The sequence below is a fragment of the Tinamus guttatus genome, unplaced genomic scaffold (assembly GCF_059628265.1).
Source record: "Tinamus guttatus ecotype Peru unplaced genomic scaffold, ASM5962826v1 Tinamus_guttatus_pri_ptg000656l, whole genome shotgun sequence".
NCBI classification, from domain to species: Eukaryota; Metazoa; Chordata; class Aves; order Tinamiformes; family Tinamidae; genus Tinamus; species Tinamus guttatus.
Window position 1 is genome coordinate 321,514 of NW_028289190.1, and position 16,378 is coordinate 337,891.

Genomic DNA, 16,378 nt, shown 5'->3' on the forward strand with positions numbered 1-16,378 from the left:
TTGAATCATTTTTATTTAAGTGTGTTCTTAAGGGCCCTGCTGAACGGGGCCCTGGCTCTAATTTGCCTGTGCCCGAGGGATCACTTTGTCGGCTCAGGCCCCGTGAGCACCACGCTTGCTGCTCCACACTTCATCAGCCTGAAATTTTCTGCTGATTTTAATTATAGTTAATGCCATAGACATAGCCCCTCCACAGCTAACCAATTGACTGCAACAGCAAGTTATATAGCAAGTAACATAAAAACCTGAGTAAGCCCAATTCCAAGCCTGACAAAGCATAGTATTGATGCTGAAACTAATTTTTTAAGCAGCGTGATGTCCCCGGAGACCCCCTAGGAGAAGCCAGGCTTGATTCAGCCCTGAGCAATGTACCTGGATGGAAACACTCAGACCTAGCAGCAACCCCGTAAATACAAGCAGAGCTACCCAGCGTGGGCACCGTGACGGAGCAATAAAGCTGAAAAGCCCGTGACAGTAACGTTTAATCTCACCGAAGGGAACGGCAGCTAAATGAGAAACCCTGTTAGAAATCAATCGGAAGGGGGAGCCAGAAGGAGTGGGATTGAAAGCCCAGGGCAAATCCACACCATCTATCAAAGAAAAGACTTCAGAAATCCCCTAAAGAGTGGGATAAAGGAAGCTGTTAGGAACAAGGTGTTCTTCACAAAAGTTACTGCTGTTTCCAAACATGGGAATAAAAAGATCCCACAAACTTTGGACTTTGTTCCGATTTTGTTCTCATAAAGTCTAAAGATCCCATTTCAGATTTATTATTTAGAAAATTCCATTTTCACTTGCTTCATTTTTACTTATTTCACTGCTACATCCCAGGTGCAGGTCATCGGAAACACCGTGTCTCCTGCTCTAGTGTAGCACTGCTCCAGCCAAGAGAATTAGCACTACTCAAGTACAGCTTCTCAGTTGTGATTTCTGTCCACCAAAAACATGGAAGCTTTCATTTCGCTGCCCCATTTGGAGCAAAAACAAATTCAGAGCCGGGTCTTTCCCATAAATCAGATGTGTTCCTTGAATCCTTATTCCTGGGAATCCCTTTTATTCCCTTGGTTGTGATAGACAGCTCGGAAGCAAGGCTGCTCCTGGGACTGCTAACGCTCCGGAATCCTAACACTCTAGGCAGGCTCCACAGCCGCGACCCCTCCGCGTGCATGTCCAAAAAGCACCAGCAGGAGCAATTCGGCCCTTGAAAATCTCCACCAGCTACTACTGGAACGAGTCAATTTGCCTAAGAACCCAGGGGCTAGGGAAGCAAATTGGTAACTGTGATAAATTGGTTACGGTGGCCAGCAGACACCTTAGCCAAAGAGCACGTACCCACGTCCCTGCTCGCCATATCCCTGTCACCTGTCCCCGTGCCCAGGGCCATGGAGATGTCCAGGAACCCTTCTCTCCACAAGAGTCAACTCCTCCAAAGCCCCTGGGCAGGAAGCAGGGCCCTAGTGACGCTCCTGCAGCAAGCCAAGGAACGACAGCCTTGGCATTAACACTCAGGGCCAACACCAGCATCTTCTGGGATCAAGGACATGCTAGGATACTTTTTTTTCCAGCCAAACTGCAAGAGCAGTTAACGCTCACAAATTATAAGAAGAGGTTTATATTTTTTCTATTCCCTCCATGCGGATTTTTGTTCCAATCTCCAAATGTGCAAGTTGTCAAGATTTAATCAAAAGGCTTTCTTTTCAAAGAACATTTTAATTTTTGTCTTCCTAAGATAAGTTGTAATTGAGACTGATTAGCTGAGAATTTATGGTAGTGGCTCATTTGATGCTGCTGTATTATTGCTGTTACATTATTGCCAATGCTGCTGAATCAGAACGGGCACAAAAGCTCAGAGTGCTATCGCAGAATCGAGGTTATCAATCAGATCAGCCCCGGCAATTATTTACAGTAATGGAGATCTCAGTATTTATTGGAAAATCTTCAGAAAATAAACTCTGGGGAGAGTGATTTGGGGGCAAATTCTTGTCACACATATCTGGGCCCTCCCTCACTTCCCATGGTGTTTTTCTTCTGGGCTTTGGGTTTTCTGTCCTCCCCATCTCCACCAAGCTTCTCGTTTTTGACCCGTTCACCTGGTGGTTTTGCCTAGTGACCTGAGCAGATACAGACCTGCTTTGTGATGGTGGCCGAGGTTTCAGTTCCTCATCAAATGAACAGCAGTGAGGAACGACTCCACAGAAGGAAAAGAAAAAGCAACTGTGCTTACTGAGGCCTGTCTTCAAAAGTAGCTTGTTCCAATCTTTAAAATTTATTCAATACAGAGCGAGTTGCTCCATTTCTCTGAAGCAAACTCTGCCAAGCGAAGGTTACGGGTTGACCGCATCACCAGAAGCACCCACAGGGAAAGCGATTAGCTAATTGAGTTAATTTTGATCAGGAATAGCTACAGCATCATCCAATGGCTGGAAGTTGAAGCTAAACCAAGTCGGACTAGAAGCGAGGTACAAATTTTCAATCCTGAGAGTAATTCACCACAAGGAAAAAAACAGCAAGGGTTAATGGATTCCTTTGCCATGGCAAGCTTTAAAATCAAGATCAGATTTTAATTTGCGTAATAAATTCTCCTCTTACTACAGGTAGGGTCTTGGAAACAGATATAATTGCAAGGAAAACCAAGGACTGACTCTCCCAACGGACATTTTCCCATGGGAGATGCTAAGTGCCGGGAACCTGGCAGCTCCCAGCAAACTGCGCTCATGCTCCCGGCTGGAGCAGAGCGAACCATGTGAGTAGTCTTCAATGGCAAGAACCCAACACGCAAACGGTTGCTAAAATTATGGCCTAGAACCTTATAAACTTTTAAACATAAAAACAAGCTCCTGCCCTGCCATCTGGAAGAGGAATTATTCGTTATCTTATGGAAAACCAACTGGCAGCCTCTGCATAGTGTGATGCCGTTTGCGTCCTCACAGAAATCCATCACGATGTGGCTTGAACAAATGCATCTAGGAGCATTTCCCTCCTACCCAGTATTTTTTCCAGAGCTACGTTTGACTCTGCTGGTGGGGAAATATGATCTGCACAGTCATAGGAAGCTGGAAGGAGGATTTAGATAAAGCCAGGCTAGATAACAGCATTAGGTTTCCACACAGCGTCTCAAGCCTTGCACAACGGCAGCAACACTGAGAGCACAGCCAGCTCTTACCCTCGTGACCCTTTCCAGTCTGGCTCCCTTCTCTCCTGCCTTCTCACAGGCTGATCTCACTAAGGCTCTCAAAAAATACACAGAACCCTATTAAAAGTTAAGGCAACAACTGGGTGGCTACGGCTTTCCTACAGAGCCTTAAATAGCCCAGGCTCCTCACTTTGCTGCCGGTGCTGCTTCTCCCTTGCTCTCAAGCCTTCCCATGCTCCTTTTTTTGCAATTTTCAAGTATTGTTTTCCTGCTTCTCCTCCACTCCTATTCCCAAGGCAACTATCATGTGCAAGAGCTGCTCAGACAAAGTACCAAAGTGATAAATGCACTATACATAGGATGGGCATCAAGATCTATCAGCGAGCCTAATAAAGAAGCTGAAAAACAAAGAAAAATGATGTTTTTCCCCTTAATCTTTCTACAACATGGATTTTGTGTGTTGTGTTGTTTCTGACATCAGAAAGAAAAACCATTTTGGAAAGAAAGTCAATGGCACTAAGTGCACTGCATTAGCCTCATGTCCCCATCATGGATGCTTCTCATGTCATGCAAGGCCAGTCCCAGCCCTGAGCGTATGAAGGGGGGGTGGGATGACCCAGAACACCCGTGTGGAACAGGAGAAGATCCAGATGTGCCCCAAAATTCCCGTCATGGCAGGTCAGCCCTTTTCCTTTGAGCAATACTCTGGGGGGAAGACGGAGCCCGCCCGCTCCAGGCCAACGCAGAATTCAGGTCCGTGCGTTTCCTCATGGCTCCGCATGTAGCTGCAATGCTCGTGGTGCAACACCCAGCACACCTGCAGTAACATCACTGATAACAACAGCCATCCACGTATCTGCCTGTTCCCCGTGCCAGCTCCCTAGGGCAGGAGGCCCAAGGCAGGGTGCTTCCCTGGTGCCTCTGCCCAGCACTCACAGGTGCTTCACCACAAATCGCAGCATTCAGCGTGGGCAGGGCTGCAGGGCTGCGTGCACGAGGCACCTGCAATGCGGAAAGGCGCCAGTTCCCCCGCTCCTGTCTGAACAGGCTTTGTGCCCCCGTCTCCCACAGGGCTCTAAACAGAAACTAATAAAAGCTTCCAGCATCACCCTGATGCGACAGCGGGCTGGTTCCTTCTCAGAACGTTTATTTACATTTATTTTTAAAAGGCATTAGCAGAGTCCAAGGAGGGGCTGAGGTTTACAGGAACAGGATTCCATGGAAGCCTTGCAATGTCCCCAAGAGCTGCAATTTCCCAGGCATGACATAGGCACCACAAAAGCTCCTGGCGCTTCTCTAGCAGAGACATGAGCGCTGTGAGGCCTCCCCAGCAGGGGGCGAAAGCCCTCTGGGACCCCCCTTCCTGCTGTGCCAGGGGCTGCCCCTTCAGCTCTGCTCCTCCACACAGGGCAGAGAGCAGAGAACCAAACGCAGCCTCCAGCAGCAGCAACAGCCCCGAGTCCACTGTGGAAAAATAAATCCCAGAGAGAAGCTCTCCACCCGCTAGCATCAGTGATTCATTGCTCTTTAGCCCAGCATTTAAACCATGATTTTGGTTTCTTTCTTTCCCTTTACCTGCTGCAAGGTGAGAGTACTCGAGTGGTACCTGGATATAGGGGCATGAGTGTGGACGGCCTGCGGGATGAGAGATGCTAAAAGGGACATTGCGGAACGCTTTGAGGATGATAACGAGATTCAGGATGAATTCAATAAAGAGGGGAGATGAGCAGAGGGAAGCACTTGACCTCAGCTGCGTTTTACATAACGATAAGGATCTTTGGGAGGCTTTGTCAGTACTGATATCTTAATTGCAGCTGCTCCTCTGCTCCCTGTTTGAACTCCGTGTAGCACGGCAAAGCGTTGAGACCATACACAGTGCTGATGGGGGAAAAAAAGGATTAATTTGGAGATATTCTGGAGGGATAAACTGCAGGATTAATGACTCCCGGGGGGATGAAAAGAGTAGTGAGGAGGAGAAAAAAAGGCAGCGTGGCTGTATGATGACAGCATGAGCAAAGGCACAAGACAAAAGGAGCAGCAGGGGACCCAGGTGACCATCCCCTGGGTTTAGTAGCCTTTGCTACTGCTAGATCTCATAAAATGTGCCCTAAAGTGATGTTTGCAAGTATGTGAGCACTCCAGAAATTTAGAAATATGTTTTTTTTTTTCTGAGAGAGTAATGAATTTTAAGCCTTCAGGTCTAACTAGCCTCTGAACATGTAGCCCCAGATCTGAATGTGAACTTTGCAGCTTTAAATTCATCCTCTAGGTTATTTGGAAATGTCAAATGAACTGATGCTCATCAGTCACACTAAAAACATGTAGAAAGGGTCTTCAGTGGCGAACACATGACAAACGGCAGGAGAAATGAAGGAAATTTGCTTTGCTTTGGAGCTGAACAAGAATTCTCAGTGTTTTCCAGGGCAGCTCAGCACAGGAGCGCACTCCCTTTCCGTACACGATTATCCCAAGTAAAGGGCTGCCCGCTGCAATTTATGTACACGAGACACATGCTGGCTAAAGACTATAATTCAGCCCACCTATACCTTTATTAAAACCAGTCCCAGGCTACTGTAGCTGCTGCTTGCTATTTTAACACGTGGCAGGCTGGTTTCCAGGTTCTTGGGATGCAAGAATCGTCGGGTCAGAAGAGCTGTAACCATTTGGAGGACACACAACCTGCAATTGGTTGTGTTGGCAGCACCCAGGCATCAGGCTGAGCGCATTCCAAGTACAACAGATCACGAGAGGGAAAAACCCAAGCACTTAAGGTGTATTTTCTTGCCACAAAGATTTGCAAGCAAACTCTCACACGAGTGCTGCAACTCTGCGCTACCTTTGGTGATTGGGATCTTTTTAGCAATTTGTTACCCACAGAGCATCTATCTGGGGGCAGCTGGCACCATCAGCAGCCAGGACATAGGACTTTGCTCTGAGCAGGCCCACCTGGAAGCAGGACAGTAGCTCAGCAGCTTCAAATTCAGAGATGCCTGAAGGTCTCTTCCCTCTTGCTGGTGCAATGAGCTTGCAAGGAAAACCGAGGTTGAAAGACAAGCATGGGCAGCAATGGGTTTTTCTGAGCAGGGTTGAAAGCAAACGCAGGACTCATGACGCTTGCAGGAGGTAGGAGATATTAAAGCATTTTGCACAGGTACATCCTGCAAAGAAACCTCAGCCTCTCCAACGAGCCTGACAGCTCCTGTCCACAGCACTGGTTGCTATTAAGCCCACAGAGAATTGCTCAGAAATAACAGTAATTCTGCAATGGAACTGGACAGACAACTCCTATACTATCCACAGGCTTTAGCTGCATGATACTCTTCAGATTGGTTGCTGTGTCCACATTGCTCTTCCAGGAGTGTTTTTCTCTATGAGCTACCCTCTTCTATGAAAGGTCTTTCAAAGCACCTGTTTTTTAAGTGTGTTTTTTTTTTGTTATTGTTGCTTTTGCGTGTTTTTTTCTTAAAGCCAGGAGCCTCCTCTTGAGGTGAGTAATAGCTAATGGGTAAGGAAGAGAGCACAGGAGTAGCAGCTGGGCTGGCTGCAGAGCTGCTCAGCCTCTCCACCAGTGCAAGAAGCTGTAGGAGAAAGGGAGACTGCTGACACCAGTTGGTCATCAACAAGACTCGTTTATTAGTCGTTTTAGCTTGCTTCTTATACATTTCTTAATTAGCCTCATGCATATTACAAAACTTGAGCTCATGATTGGTTGCTAACGGTATTTGATTGTTTATTCGACGGTATTTGGTTGTTTATTCGAAAGATAACTTCTGTCTGGCCAGCCCAGATTACGGTCGATAAGCAAGCAGCTTCTTCATTCTTCCTGCCTTATCCCCTCAAAGTTGTTTACGAAACTAGCCAAGGACAGAGTGTCCTTGCCTTACCAGCACGTCCTCAGCACTTCTCTCCTGAGGCCTAATCTCCCAGAAGCCCCTGCTTGCTCAGTTGCAGGCCTGAACCAAAGTCAGTAGAACCATACTCATGTCCACGCTCTCGTAGCCAATTCCCAACAATTCCCCCTTTTTCTTTTTGCGCGAGCAGGACATCCCCCATGCTCTTATTTATCATGCGTTTTACATAGGATAAGATACAGCTTAAACATAACAATACAATTATAGCTACTACTAAAAACATTAGCAAGCTCTGCAAAACATTGCGGAGCCATCCAGTAACTCCCATTACAGCAAAGCAGGTCGTCAGGTGACAGATTACATGGACTACCTTTTTTCCCGCCTGGGGAGTTGCCCATATGAAGTGGCTGAATGTGTCAATAGTGACATGAAGGTACTTCAAGTGGCCAAACTCTGGAACATGGGTAACATCCATTTGTCAGAGCCCACAAGGGCCTTGACCATGCGGATTTACCCCAATGCCCAACCCCGGTCCATGATGGCTACATTCGGGGCAGGCGCGCACGATTCCCCTGGCCTCTTTCATTGTTATATTAAACTGACTTTTAAGGCCTTTAGCATTCTGGTGGAACATGTGATGGGCTTCCCTAGCCTTAATGAAGTCATTGAGAGGTACGGCCGTGGCCACCAATTGATCAGCCCTGTGATTACCCTCGCCCAGACCCTGAGTCCACATGTGACTCCTGATGTGTATCACAGCATACGGGCACAACCGTTGTTGCAAAGCGGTTTGCAACCTGCGTAAGAGCTCATTCAACCGCGGATTTTTAACATCCCGGACCCTCGCCCCCTCTATGCGCGTAACAATTCCAGCAACATATAAAGAGTCCGTGACCAGATTGAGCCGCTCATTTTGCCATCTAAGTACCGCCCAAACCACCGCAGCCAGTTCCAGCGTTTGTAGTGAGTCCCCTGCTGCTGCTTCTAGCAGGTGGTGATGCCATTCCACTCCTTCCATCCAGGTGATAGCTGCTCGTCGTGATTTCTTCCCTGCATCCATGAAGGCGGTGACTGCGTCCGCTAATGGTACTTCACTTCTTTTATGTGGCATAATCCACTCATTTCGGCTCACCCATTGTAGTTTCGGTGACTTTATAGAGTCTACTTTGATATCAGCAGCTGTTGATAATAGACTCGTTTGTAATTCTCCAGAATGCTGCAGGTACCATTCAAGCAGATCTCTTTTTATTGGAATTCTAATTACACCTGGTTCCATTCCCGTGATCTGCACCACTCGTGTTTTCCCTTTCATAATCAGTTCCGCCAAGTTTTCTACTTTCTGCTGAATAGTTGTGTGTGGTTGCAGTGATGTATACAACCATTCGAGATGGCATTTCAGCGTTTGGTTCTTCATTCTTACTTCCTGTGCTGAAGTATTTCCCTAGTCTCTTTCCAGGGATACAAGTCAGAGTACAACTCCCAGTCCTCCACTGGTGGGGGTGGGGTGGAGTACACCGTAGTCTGAGTTACTCCTGGCTTTCCCGCTTTCAAATTCTGCACTTTCTTGTTGTACTTAGTCAGCCCTCTCTGCTGATATATATTATACAATAAAGATCTAAAGACTACACACACAAACAGCAAAAACATAGTTTCTATCTAGTGGCACGACCACGTAGCTGTGCACTTCACTAGTGAGTTCCACTGTCTCAATTGCCAAAGCCCATCCTTGTCGCCAATTAGGTGCGAATGGGCTTGGGATTTGGCAATAATCACCCAAAACAATGTGGCTACTGCGAGCCTCTATTCAGGTGAAAGCACCTTTAATAAGCAATGTATGAATAACTACTCTTGAGGTAATACTTGTCGGCAGGATACTGAGACTGAACATCTTCTCGAGTTGGCAGATTGGAGGGTTGCTGGCAGTCTCCTAACTCGGCGGGCGTCCCCGCAGAGACAACGTGGGTCTCAGTGCTAGGAGTCTCACCCCGCCTCTCTCTGCACTGTCTGTTTATGCCCGGTGCATCCTGCCACGTAGGGCCAGTACGTGCCAGCAGGCAGTCCGGGGGGCGGACAAACTCCGCCTTCAGTCACATAACCTTCCCTCCTGGGTGCGCAAATGCGCATATCAGAAAGCGGTCCCAGCTGTCAGTCTGAGGCTCCTGCCTTCCTCATCTTCCTCCCTCTCAGGTGTTTGACCTTCAAACTAGTTTAGAGGATGTTTGCAGTTCCCGGGCAGGCAAACATCTTCTTTCTCAAGATCCCATTATGACTCTACAGATCATACAAATTTCCTCTTTTCAACCATACCTCGTGTCAGCATCATTATACAAAGGACACAACACATAATACAGACGAACATAGCAAACAGAAATAATAGCCCTAATAACGGTTTCTGTCCTCACTTAAAGCATTACAATTCTTCAACCCCCACTTTAAAAGACAGATCAAATTCCCCTGCACCTCCCCCCTGGCTGTTGTCAAGCTCTCAGCAACGTAAGTTTCCTTGATCTCATTTGCCTTCTCTTCCCCGGCCCCCCTTTCTCCTTTTTTTTCAAGGCGATCTAACAAGTCCTGGACGTAGCCAGGCCGTTCTTCAGGTGACACGGGGCGGGGTCCGGAAGCGGGGGCGCAGACGTTGTAGGCGCCGCAGGTGCTGGCACAGAGGCAGGCACGGGCGGGGGGGTTAGCGATGGATCTCCAAACACCAGCCGTTGTAGGTGGCGTGGCGGTCCCGGTCCTGAAGTGCTTGCAAAGGCTGCCGTGACTCCGACGGCCACTTTGCTTTTTGCTTTCACATCGGATTTGAATACTAGGTGGGGCTCGGCTTTGAACCCATTCTCTCTGCACCAGATCAAAAGCTTGCAGAGGGCCTGTTCATCAGTAGCTTGCTCCAGGGATTGCACGAGCCTATTCACCAAATTTCCGTAGGACTTCCACAATCCCTGCTTCACCATGGTAAATGATGAGGCCTTTCGTTCTGACAGCACTAAAAACAGCGCCTGCTGCACGGCATTTTGCCACGCGTCCTTTCTCTCCCTTACTCTTTCTTTGATCAAATCCCCGTCACTGCCCTCCCAAGGGTCCGTTATTGAGGCTGAAGACTGGGGGTCCCCCGATTGCTCCTTTTGCTGTGGCTCTTCTGGAGGGGCAGCGCTAGTTTCAGGTGGCGGTGGTGCCGTAGGTAGCATTACTCTAGTCACAGAAGGAGCTCGTGGCTGATAGCCCCCCTCCGGGTACTGCAAATTTTTCTTATGAGCTTCAATTGCCTGATCTGCGGCCTTTTTCTCTGCCACCCGTTGTAGCAGAGTATTGTGTACCACCCTCCACAGCTTCCCCATCTTCCTAGCTGTCTTATCATCATCTATAGTTGCTTCCCATAACTTATCCCCCAGTTTCCGCCATTCTGATAACTCATGCACTGTATGTGGGACAATAAAGCAACCCTTTGCGTACCCCCAGGCTAATAATCCCGGTAATTCTTTCTTTAAGTCAATTCCCTGCACGTTATACTGCTGTAGGGTACGAGTAAATAATTCATATGCCACTTGCCTATCCATTTTTGGCGTCAGCGCTGTTGCAGCTCTCCAGGCTCCGGTGGCACGTATGGCCCGAAATCACCTATATGATCTTCGGGGGTGCCGTCTTTCCAGCGTTTGCTCGGCGGACTTCACACCGTCCCGGCTGCAGGGGACCCAACTCCTACTTTCTCCACCGTGGCGCGTCCTCCCCCGCTTTCCTTTCAGCCCGGGAGGATTTCAGTCCTTTGCTGTATCACGTCGGGGTCACCATTTGTAGGAGAAAGGGAGACTGCTGACACCAGTTGGTCATCAACAAGACTCGTTTATTAGTCGTTTTAGCTTGCTTCTTATACATTTCTTAATTAGCCTCATGCATATTACAAAACTTGAGCTCATGATTGGTTGCTAACGGTATTTGATTGTTTATTCGACGGTATTTGGTTGTTTATTCGAAAGATAACTTCTGTCTGGCCAGCCCAGATTACGGTCGATAAGCAAGCAGCTTCTTCATTCTTCCTGCCTTATCCCCTCAAAGTTGTTTACGAAACTAGCCAAGGACAGAGTGTCCTTGCCTTACCAGCACGTCCTCAGCACTTCTCTCCTGAGGCCTAATCTCCCAGAAGCCCCTGCTTGCTCAGTTGCAGGCCTGAACCAAAGTCAGTAGAACCATACTCACGTCCACGCTCTCGTAGCCAATTCCCAACAAGAAGCCACCACCATGTGCCACTATCACCTTACTCAGGTTTGGTTTTCCCCCAAACCCCCAGTTCAAAACCAGAACAGGCCAGGGCTCAGCTTTAATGAGATCATCTTTTCTCCATCCTTTTCCCACTCTCCTTCCTTTGCTTCTCTTGTAAAGCAACATCAAATAAACAGAGCTGTATCTGACAGAAACCCACTGTTCCTTAGATGCCAAGAATATTTAAACCTTGTCACAAACAGGAGGATCAAAGGAGACTCACAATTATGCATACAAAAAGTCAGCTAAAGAAACAGATTTTTATCTTACCATCTTAACATATCAAATAGTAACTTTAACCAGAAACTGGCCATGGATTTTCTCATGTCTCCTTGTGCAGACCATGTGATATTTTGCTTTCTCCTGGAACCACAGCAATCTGTGATCATACACTGAAAAAATATGTATCTTGACAGGATGGATAGTGCAAGAATAAAGGCAGCAGGACTGGCAGGATCTAGTCAAAATGTGGGGTGTTTGCCACATCCCACCAGCACAGGCATCTTTTTTTGCAGCATATAGTGTCTATCTGCGAAGCAGCAAGTTCATTGAACTGCAGGGCTCTGCAGCTCCAGCCTGTCTGGCAGGAACTCCAGCTGCCTTCAACATCAGTTTGAATCAGGACTCTCTTGCTACAGAGCAAAGCGGGCTGCAGGAAGGGAAAAACATGGTCACCGAGCGCTCCAAGCAGCCGGACAGCATCAGGAGTAGCTGGACCCTAAATCTGGTCATGTTTTATTTTGCTTCAGCCTTTTCCAAAGGTGAGGACAGCAGAGCTGGGTAACTCCATCTTCCCACTGCTCTCCCCTGGAGCAGGAACTGCGGCTTCCCCAAAGCCCTGTCCTCCCTCCCGATGAGGGGACACTCAAGTCCTCAGCACTGGATTGATATTCCCTGGGGCAACTGCTCCCTACACATCTACATGGCCAAGTCATGTGAGACGAGCTGGAGCCCACCCTCAGGGTCTGCCCTGCACTTTTTGCCAACAAAAACCCTGAATTTGGGCTCACTGGAGCAGCGAGCCAGCATGGACGCTGCTCCTTCGCATGAGCCAAGTGCTTCCGCCTTCTCCTGCGCTGCTCAGATGCGTCTCGTGGCCACTCTGCAGCACCTTAGCTGAGTTCCTACCTTTGTGAAGGGACTGGGCTGAACCGTCCCAGAAGGGCTTCCTGTGAGTCTCCAGGACAATGGAAAGGGAAGGAACAAATTTGCTTTAAGCAGTTCATGGGCAGCATAATACACCCCGTGGACTTCTGTGGCCTGCATCCAACTAGTGGGCCAGGGAACGGAGCCACTCAACAAACGCATGCTGAATTCAGCCAAAACTGTGGAGAGGCTCCCGTATTCCAGTGCTCCCAAGTTTAGTCGCTTCCTTCACCCAGCAGATCTATCATGGGCTGCTCATAGCTCATTTGTCCCTCCTGCTTCACCTGTTCCTCTTGGGAAGGCAGCGAAGGACATTACTCACCCCTGTCCCATCAACAACACAGTTCACAGCCGTTGTCACTCATTGAGAATTTACCGTTGGCACTGGTGATGCGTCACAGCGCAGGGGGCTGCAAACCTGCCTGCGGCACAGGCAAACGCTGCTCTCGAGCCTGCGGTTTCACTCCCATCCTGAGCTAGGACACCCCGTGGACCCTCCACATCACAGAATGGGGTCCAAACAGCACCAGAGGTTGTCTAGTCTGCCTGGAGTGAGCGTGGTTGAGCAGATGCAGTGAGGAGGTGTCTGTCAACAGGAGGACACGGTGGATGGACCAACATTCAAACCCTTACAATGTTCAGCACCTCCTGCGCTTCCCTTTGGAGGCCACAGCCACTGCAACCAAAGCTCCATCCCTTGTGTAGCACGAAGGACTTGGCAATCGCCACCACCTGTAAGTCTCCCAAGGTGCCCACTGCGGCTTTGGGAAGAGGGCTCCTCTTCCTGCTCCATGTGCTTCATGGAGCTCAAGAATACAGACAAAAAAAAAAAACCACCAAAAAGGAGAACGATGTATACAGAGAGTTACTACTCACTGCGAGGGTTTCATAGCCAAGATACTGGGTATGAATTAAGTATGCCCGGAGGATGCATTTTTGTCCAAGTGCTGGAATGTCTTATGTATCCTCAATTATTATGGGGGGCTCAGGAGCTGCCTGTGCATACAACCCTTTGCAGAGAAAAACACAGCTCACTGAAGTGCCACTTCTAGAGAGTAGCAACCCTTCCCTGAGAGCAGATAAGAGGCTCAGGGGAAAGCAGGGATGGCAGATGAAGTCACTGCTGATGACTGTCCAAGGAGGGGACAGTGGCTTTGCCCTCTTTGGAGGCAGCCAGGTATTTATTTCCCTGCATTTCATTCCATTTATTATAAAAGAATTAATATTTTCCATGCCGTCATCGCACAGCTCACCCTGGCACTCCGTCTCCCTGCAGGGGACATGCACAGTCTGCATGACAATGTGGCAGGCAGAGCACGGAGGAGCGGGAACTTTCATTCCTTACTGGGATCTCAACTTCCAGCGAAAGGAAGGAGCTGCGGGTGCAGCTTTTTCGCTTGCTTGAATTCAAGCCAATGCACAAGAAGAGCTTTAAATAAACTGTAAGGAAAGCAAAGCATTTTCTCACATAGGCTTGTCTCAGAAAACAAAAAGCATGTGGCTGGCAAGGGCCTAAAAAGGCTTATTTAAGCAGCACGGAGCCCAGTGCTGTACAGCCACCCCCTGACCCGCTCGAACACCCACACAAGATGAGCCCTGCGGGTCACCTGCACCTCCCGCATTGTGAAAAGTTTCCCTAATCCCAAGGCACATGGAGCACTCCTGAGCCTCATCCCACTGCACGCTCATCCCCGGGAGCCGCAGTTGGAACAGGGTGGTCAAGTGCAGGAGGGACAGCAGGAAAATCCTCTCCTGGGATCTCTCCATGGAGGAACAGACAGGGAGAGAGACAGCAGCAAATCCCATTGGCACCACAAGATCTGGCTCCCAGTTGTGCAATGGCTGATCCAGCTAGGACATGGAGCAAAACGCTGGAGTAAGAAACATTCTGCAAATGAAGAACTTAGAACGCTCGGCACAAAACTGAGGGTAAATACAAATGCAATGTCTACTAACAAGAGTCAGATCCCCTTTTCACATACTTCTGTTGCAGAGGTGAACGACAGCTCATGTTTTATGAAAGAGGCAAAGCAAGAAACACCAAGTTTAGTCATTTAAATAAAACAAGCAATCATACAATCTCCATAGCCATTACTGCAATGAAAGATAAAAAGCATCAAAAAACATCTGAATGCGCTTGAAGAGTTATGGTGCCTTGCTACTTGGCAGAGCCAAATCATGAACTAACGGCCAGGAAAATACCTCCTGGTTTAGGAAAAAAAAAAAAGCAAGAGGTTTAGGTTCAGGAACAGCAAGAGTCCGAATAGCATTTAGAGGTGCCCTGAAGAGGCTCAGGGAACAGTTTCTCCTGGGAACGAACACTGGTCCTGTCGCTTCTGCTACACATGTACACATGTCAGGGGAGGGAACAAGCACCAATGCAGGCGGGCAGCACCCAGGCTGCCAAATTTCCTCCCACAGCAGCATTAACTGAGGAACCAGCCAGGGCTCTACCAGTGCAGTGTGGTTGCAACCAAGATTGCAGCACACAAGAGCAGAGGTGACCATCCAGCAGGCTCCTCATACAGCCGGGAGTGAGAGCATCTCAGCGATCCCACTGCAACGTCTGCCCATCCTGAGCAGCCTCTTGTGAGAGGAGAAACAAGCTTGGGGAATTTGCGTCACATACCTTATGAGAGTAATGCTGATCCACAACCCTTGCTAGCCCAAAGTCGCTGATCTTCAACACGAGGTCCTCCGTGCTAATGAAAATATTGGCCGGCTTCAGGTCTCTGTGGAGCACGTTGGCCGAGTGGATGTACTTAAGCCCACGGAGCAGCTGGTACATGAAGAGCTTGGCATGCTCCTCCATGAGCTTGCCCTGCTCCAGCAGCCGGGCCAGGTCTGTCTCCATGTACTCCTGCACGATGTACACCATGTTAAACTTGAAATGCAGCTTGGTCCCCTTGGGTCCCAGCACCTCATAGACCTTCACGATGTTGTCATGCTCGAGCCTGCGGATGATTTTGATCTCCCGGAAGGCGTGTTTCATGCTCCGTGTGTCGCTGATGGTGATCTTCTTCACGGCCACCTTGCGGCAGCTCTTGCTGTCGAGGGCTGACAGCACCAGTCCATTCGCCCCAAAGCCCAAGGGCCGGAAGTTAACGAAGCGGCAGCCCAGGTCATAGCCGTACATGCTGGCGATGCAGTCGCACTTCTCAGCCATCGCCAGCTCGCGCCTCTTCCGGCTTTGCTGCTTTGTCACTTGAAAAACTGGGAGAGTCAAAGAACTTCCAGATCACAAATGTGTTTTGAAAGAAGGTGAGTCATTATTACTCACAGATGCTTGGGGGATTTCTTGCTCCGAGCCCATGATTACAAGGTGAGAAGGTTCCTGACATGAAGACACACTAAAAATAGATGCGAGCACACACACAAATGTTTTAAACAGGATAAGGAATCAAGGGGTAGATGAGACTTTCCAAGCAGCGTGGGTATTTCAAATGCAGCGAGGCAGCAGTGCTCTCTGTCAAAACACAGAAAGGTGATTTTCCTTGTCGCTAAGATCAGCGCTACTGAGTTTTCCAGCTGCTTTATTTTCCTTCCCCGAAGTCTCCAAGACGATGCTGAAGCGCCGGGCTCGCTCGGGCCGGGACGTGCCGTGGCAGCGAGGCAGAGCCCCAAGCTGCCCCATAGCCCCTTGCCTGTCCATCCACGAGGTGCGACAGCGTCACAGGGAATTGCATCCGGGGCCAGATCCTCAGGAGTCAGCACGGCTCTGCTGTTCTCACTGCCCCCACTTCCTCTAGCACGGACCCCATTTTCCTGCTGGCCGCTTTTCGAACTGAAACTCACTTTCTACAAGCCATGCTCAGCGCCAGAGGTTGCCACATTTGCGATGCCGACGCTTCGCCCTCGTGTGTCCTTTGTGAGCGAAGCCGAGCGCGACACGACCTTCAGAGCCAGGTGGAAGCGGGATTGCTGGAGGACTCCCCCGCATCGTGCCATCCTGCTAATCCCCAGCAGGCCTCGGCTTGGGTGCTGCAAGAGG

The 16,378-nt window shown here is 49.0% G+C and overlaps 1 protein-coding gene across 1 annotated transcript in view; it reads right to left on the bottom strand.

The window, feature by feature from the left end:
* The window catches only part of LOC104568782 (mitogen-activated protein kinase 4-like), a 35,941-nt gene extending 20,218 nt beyond the window's left edge, over window positions 1–15,723 (bottom strand). The window contains 1 exon segment of the mRNA XM_088536311.1: window positions 15,017–15,723. Within this exon segment, the coding sequence (XP_088392437.1) occupies window positions 15,017–15,553 (537 nt within the window). The 5' untranslated portion in view covers window positions 15,554–15,723.
* Window positions 15,724–16,378: the final 655 nt, after the last annotated feature.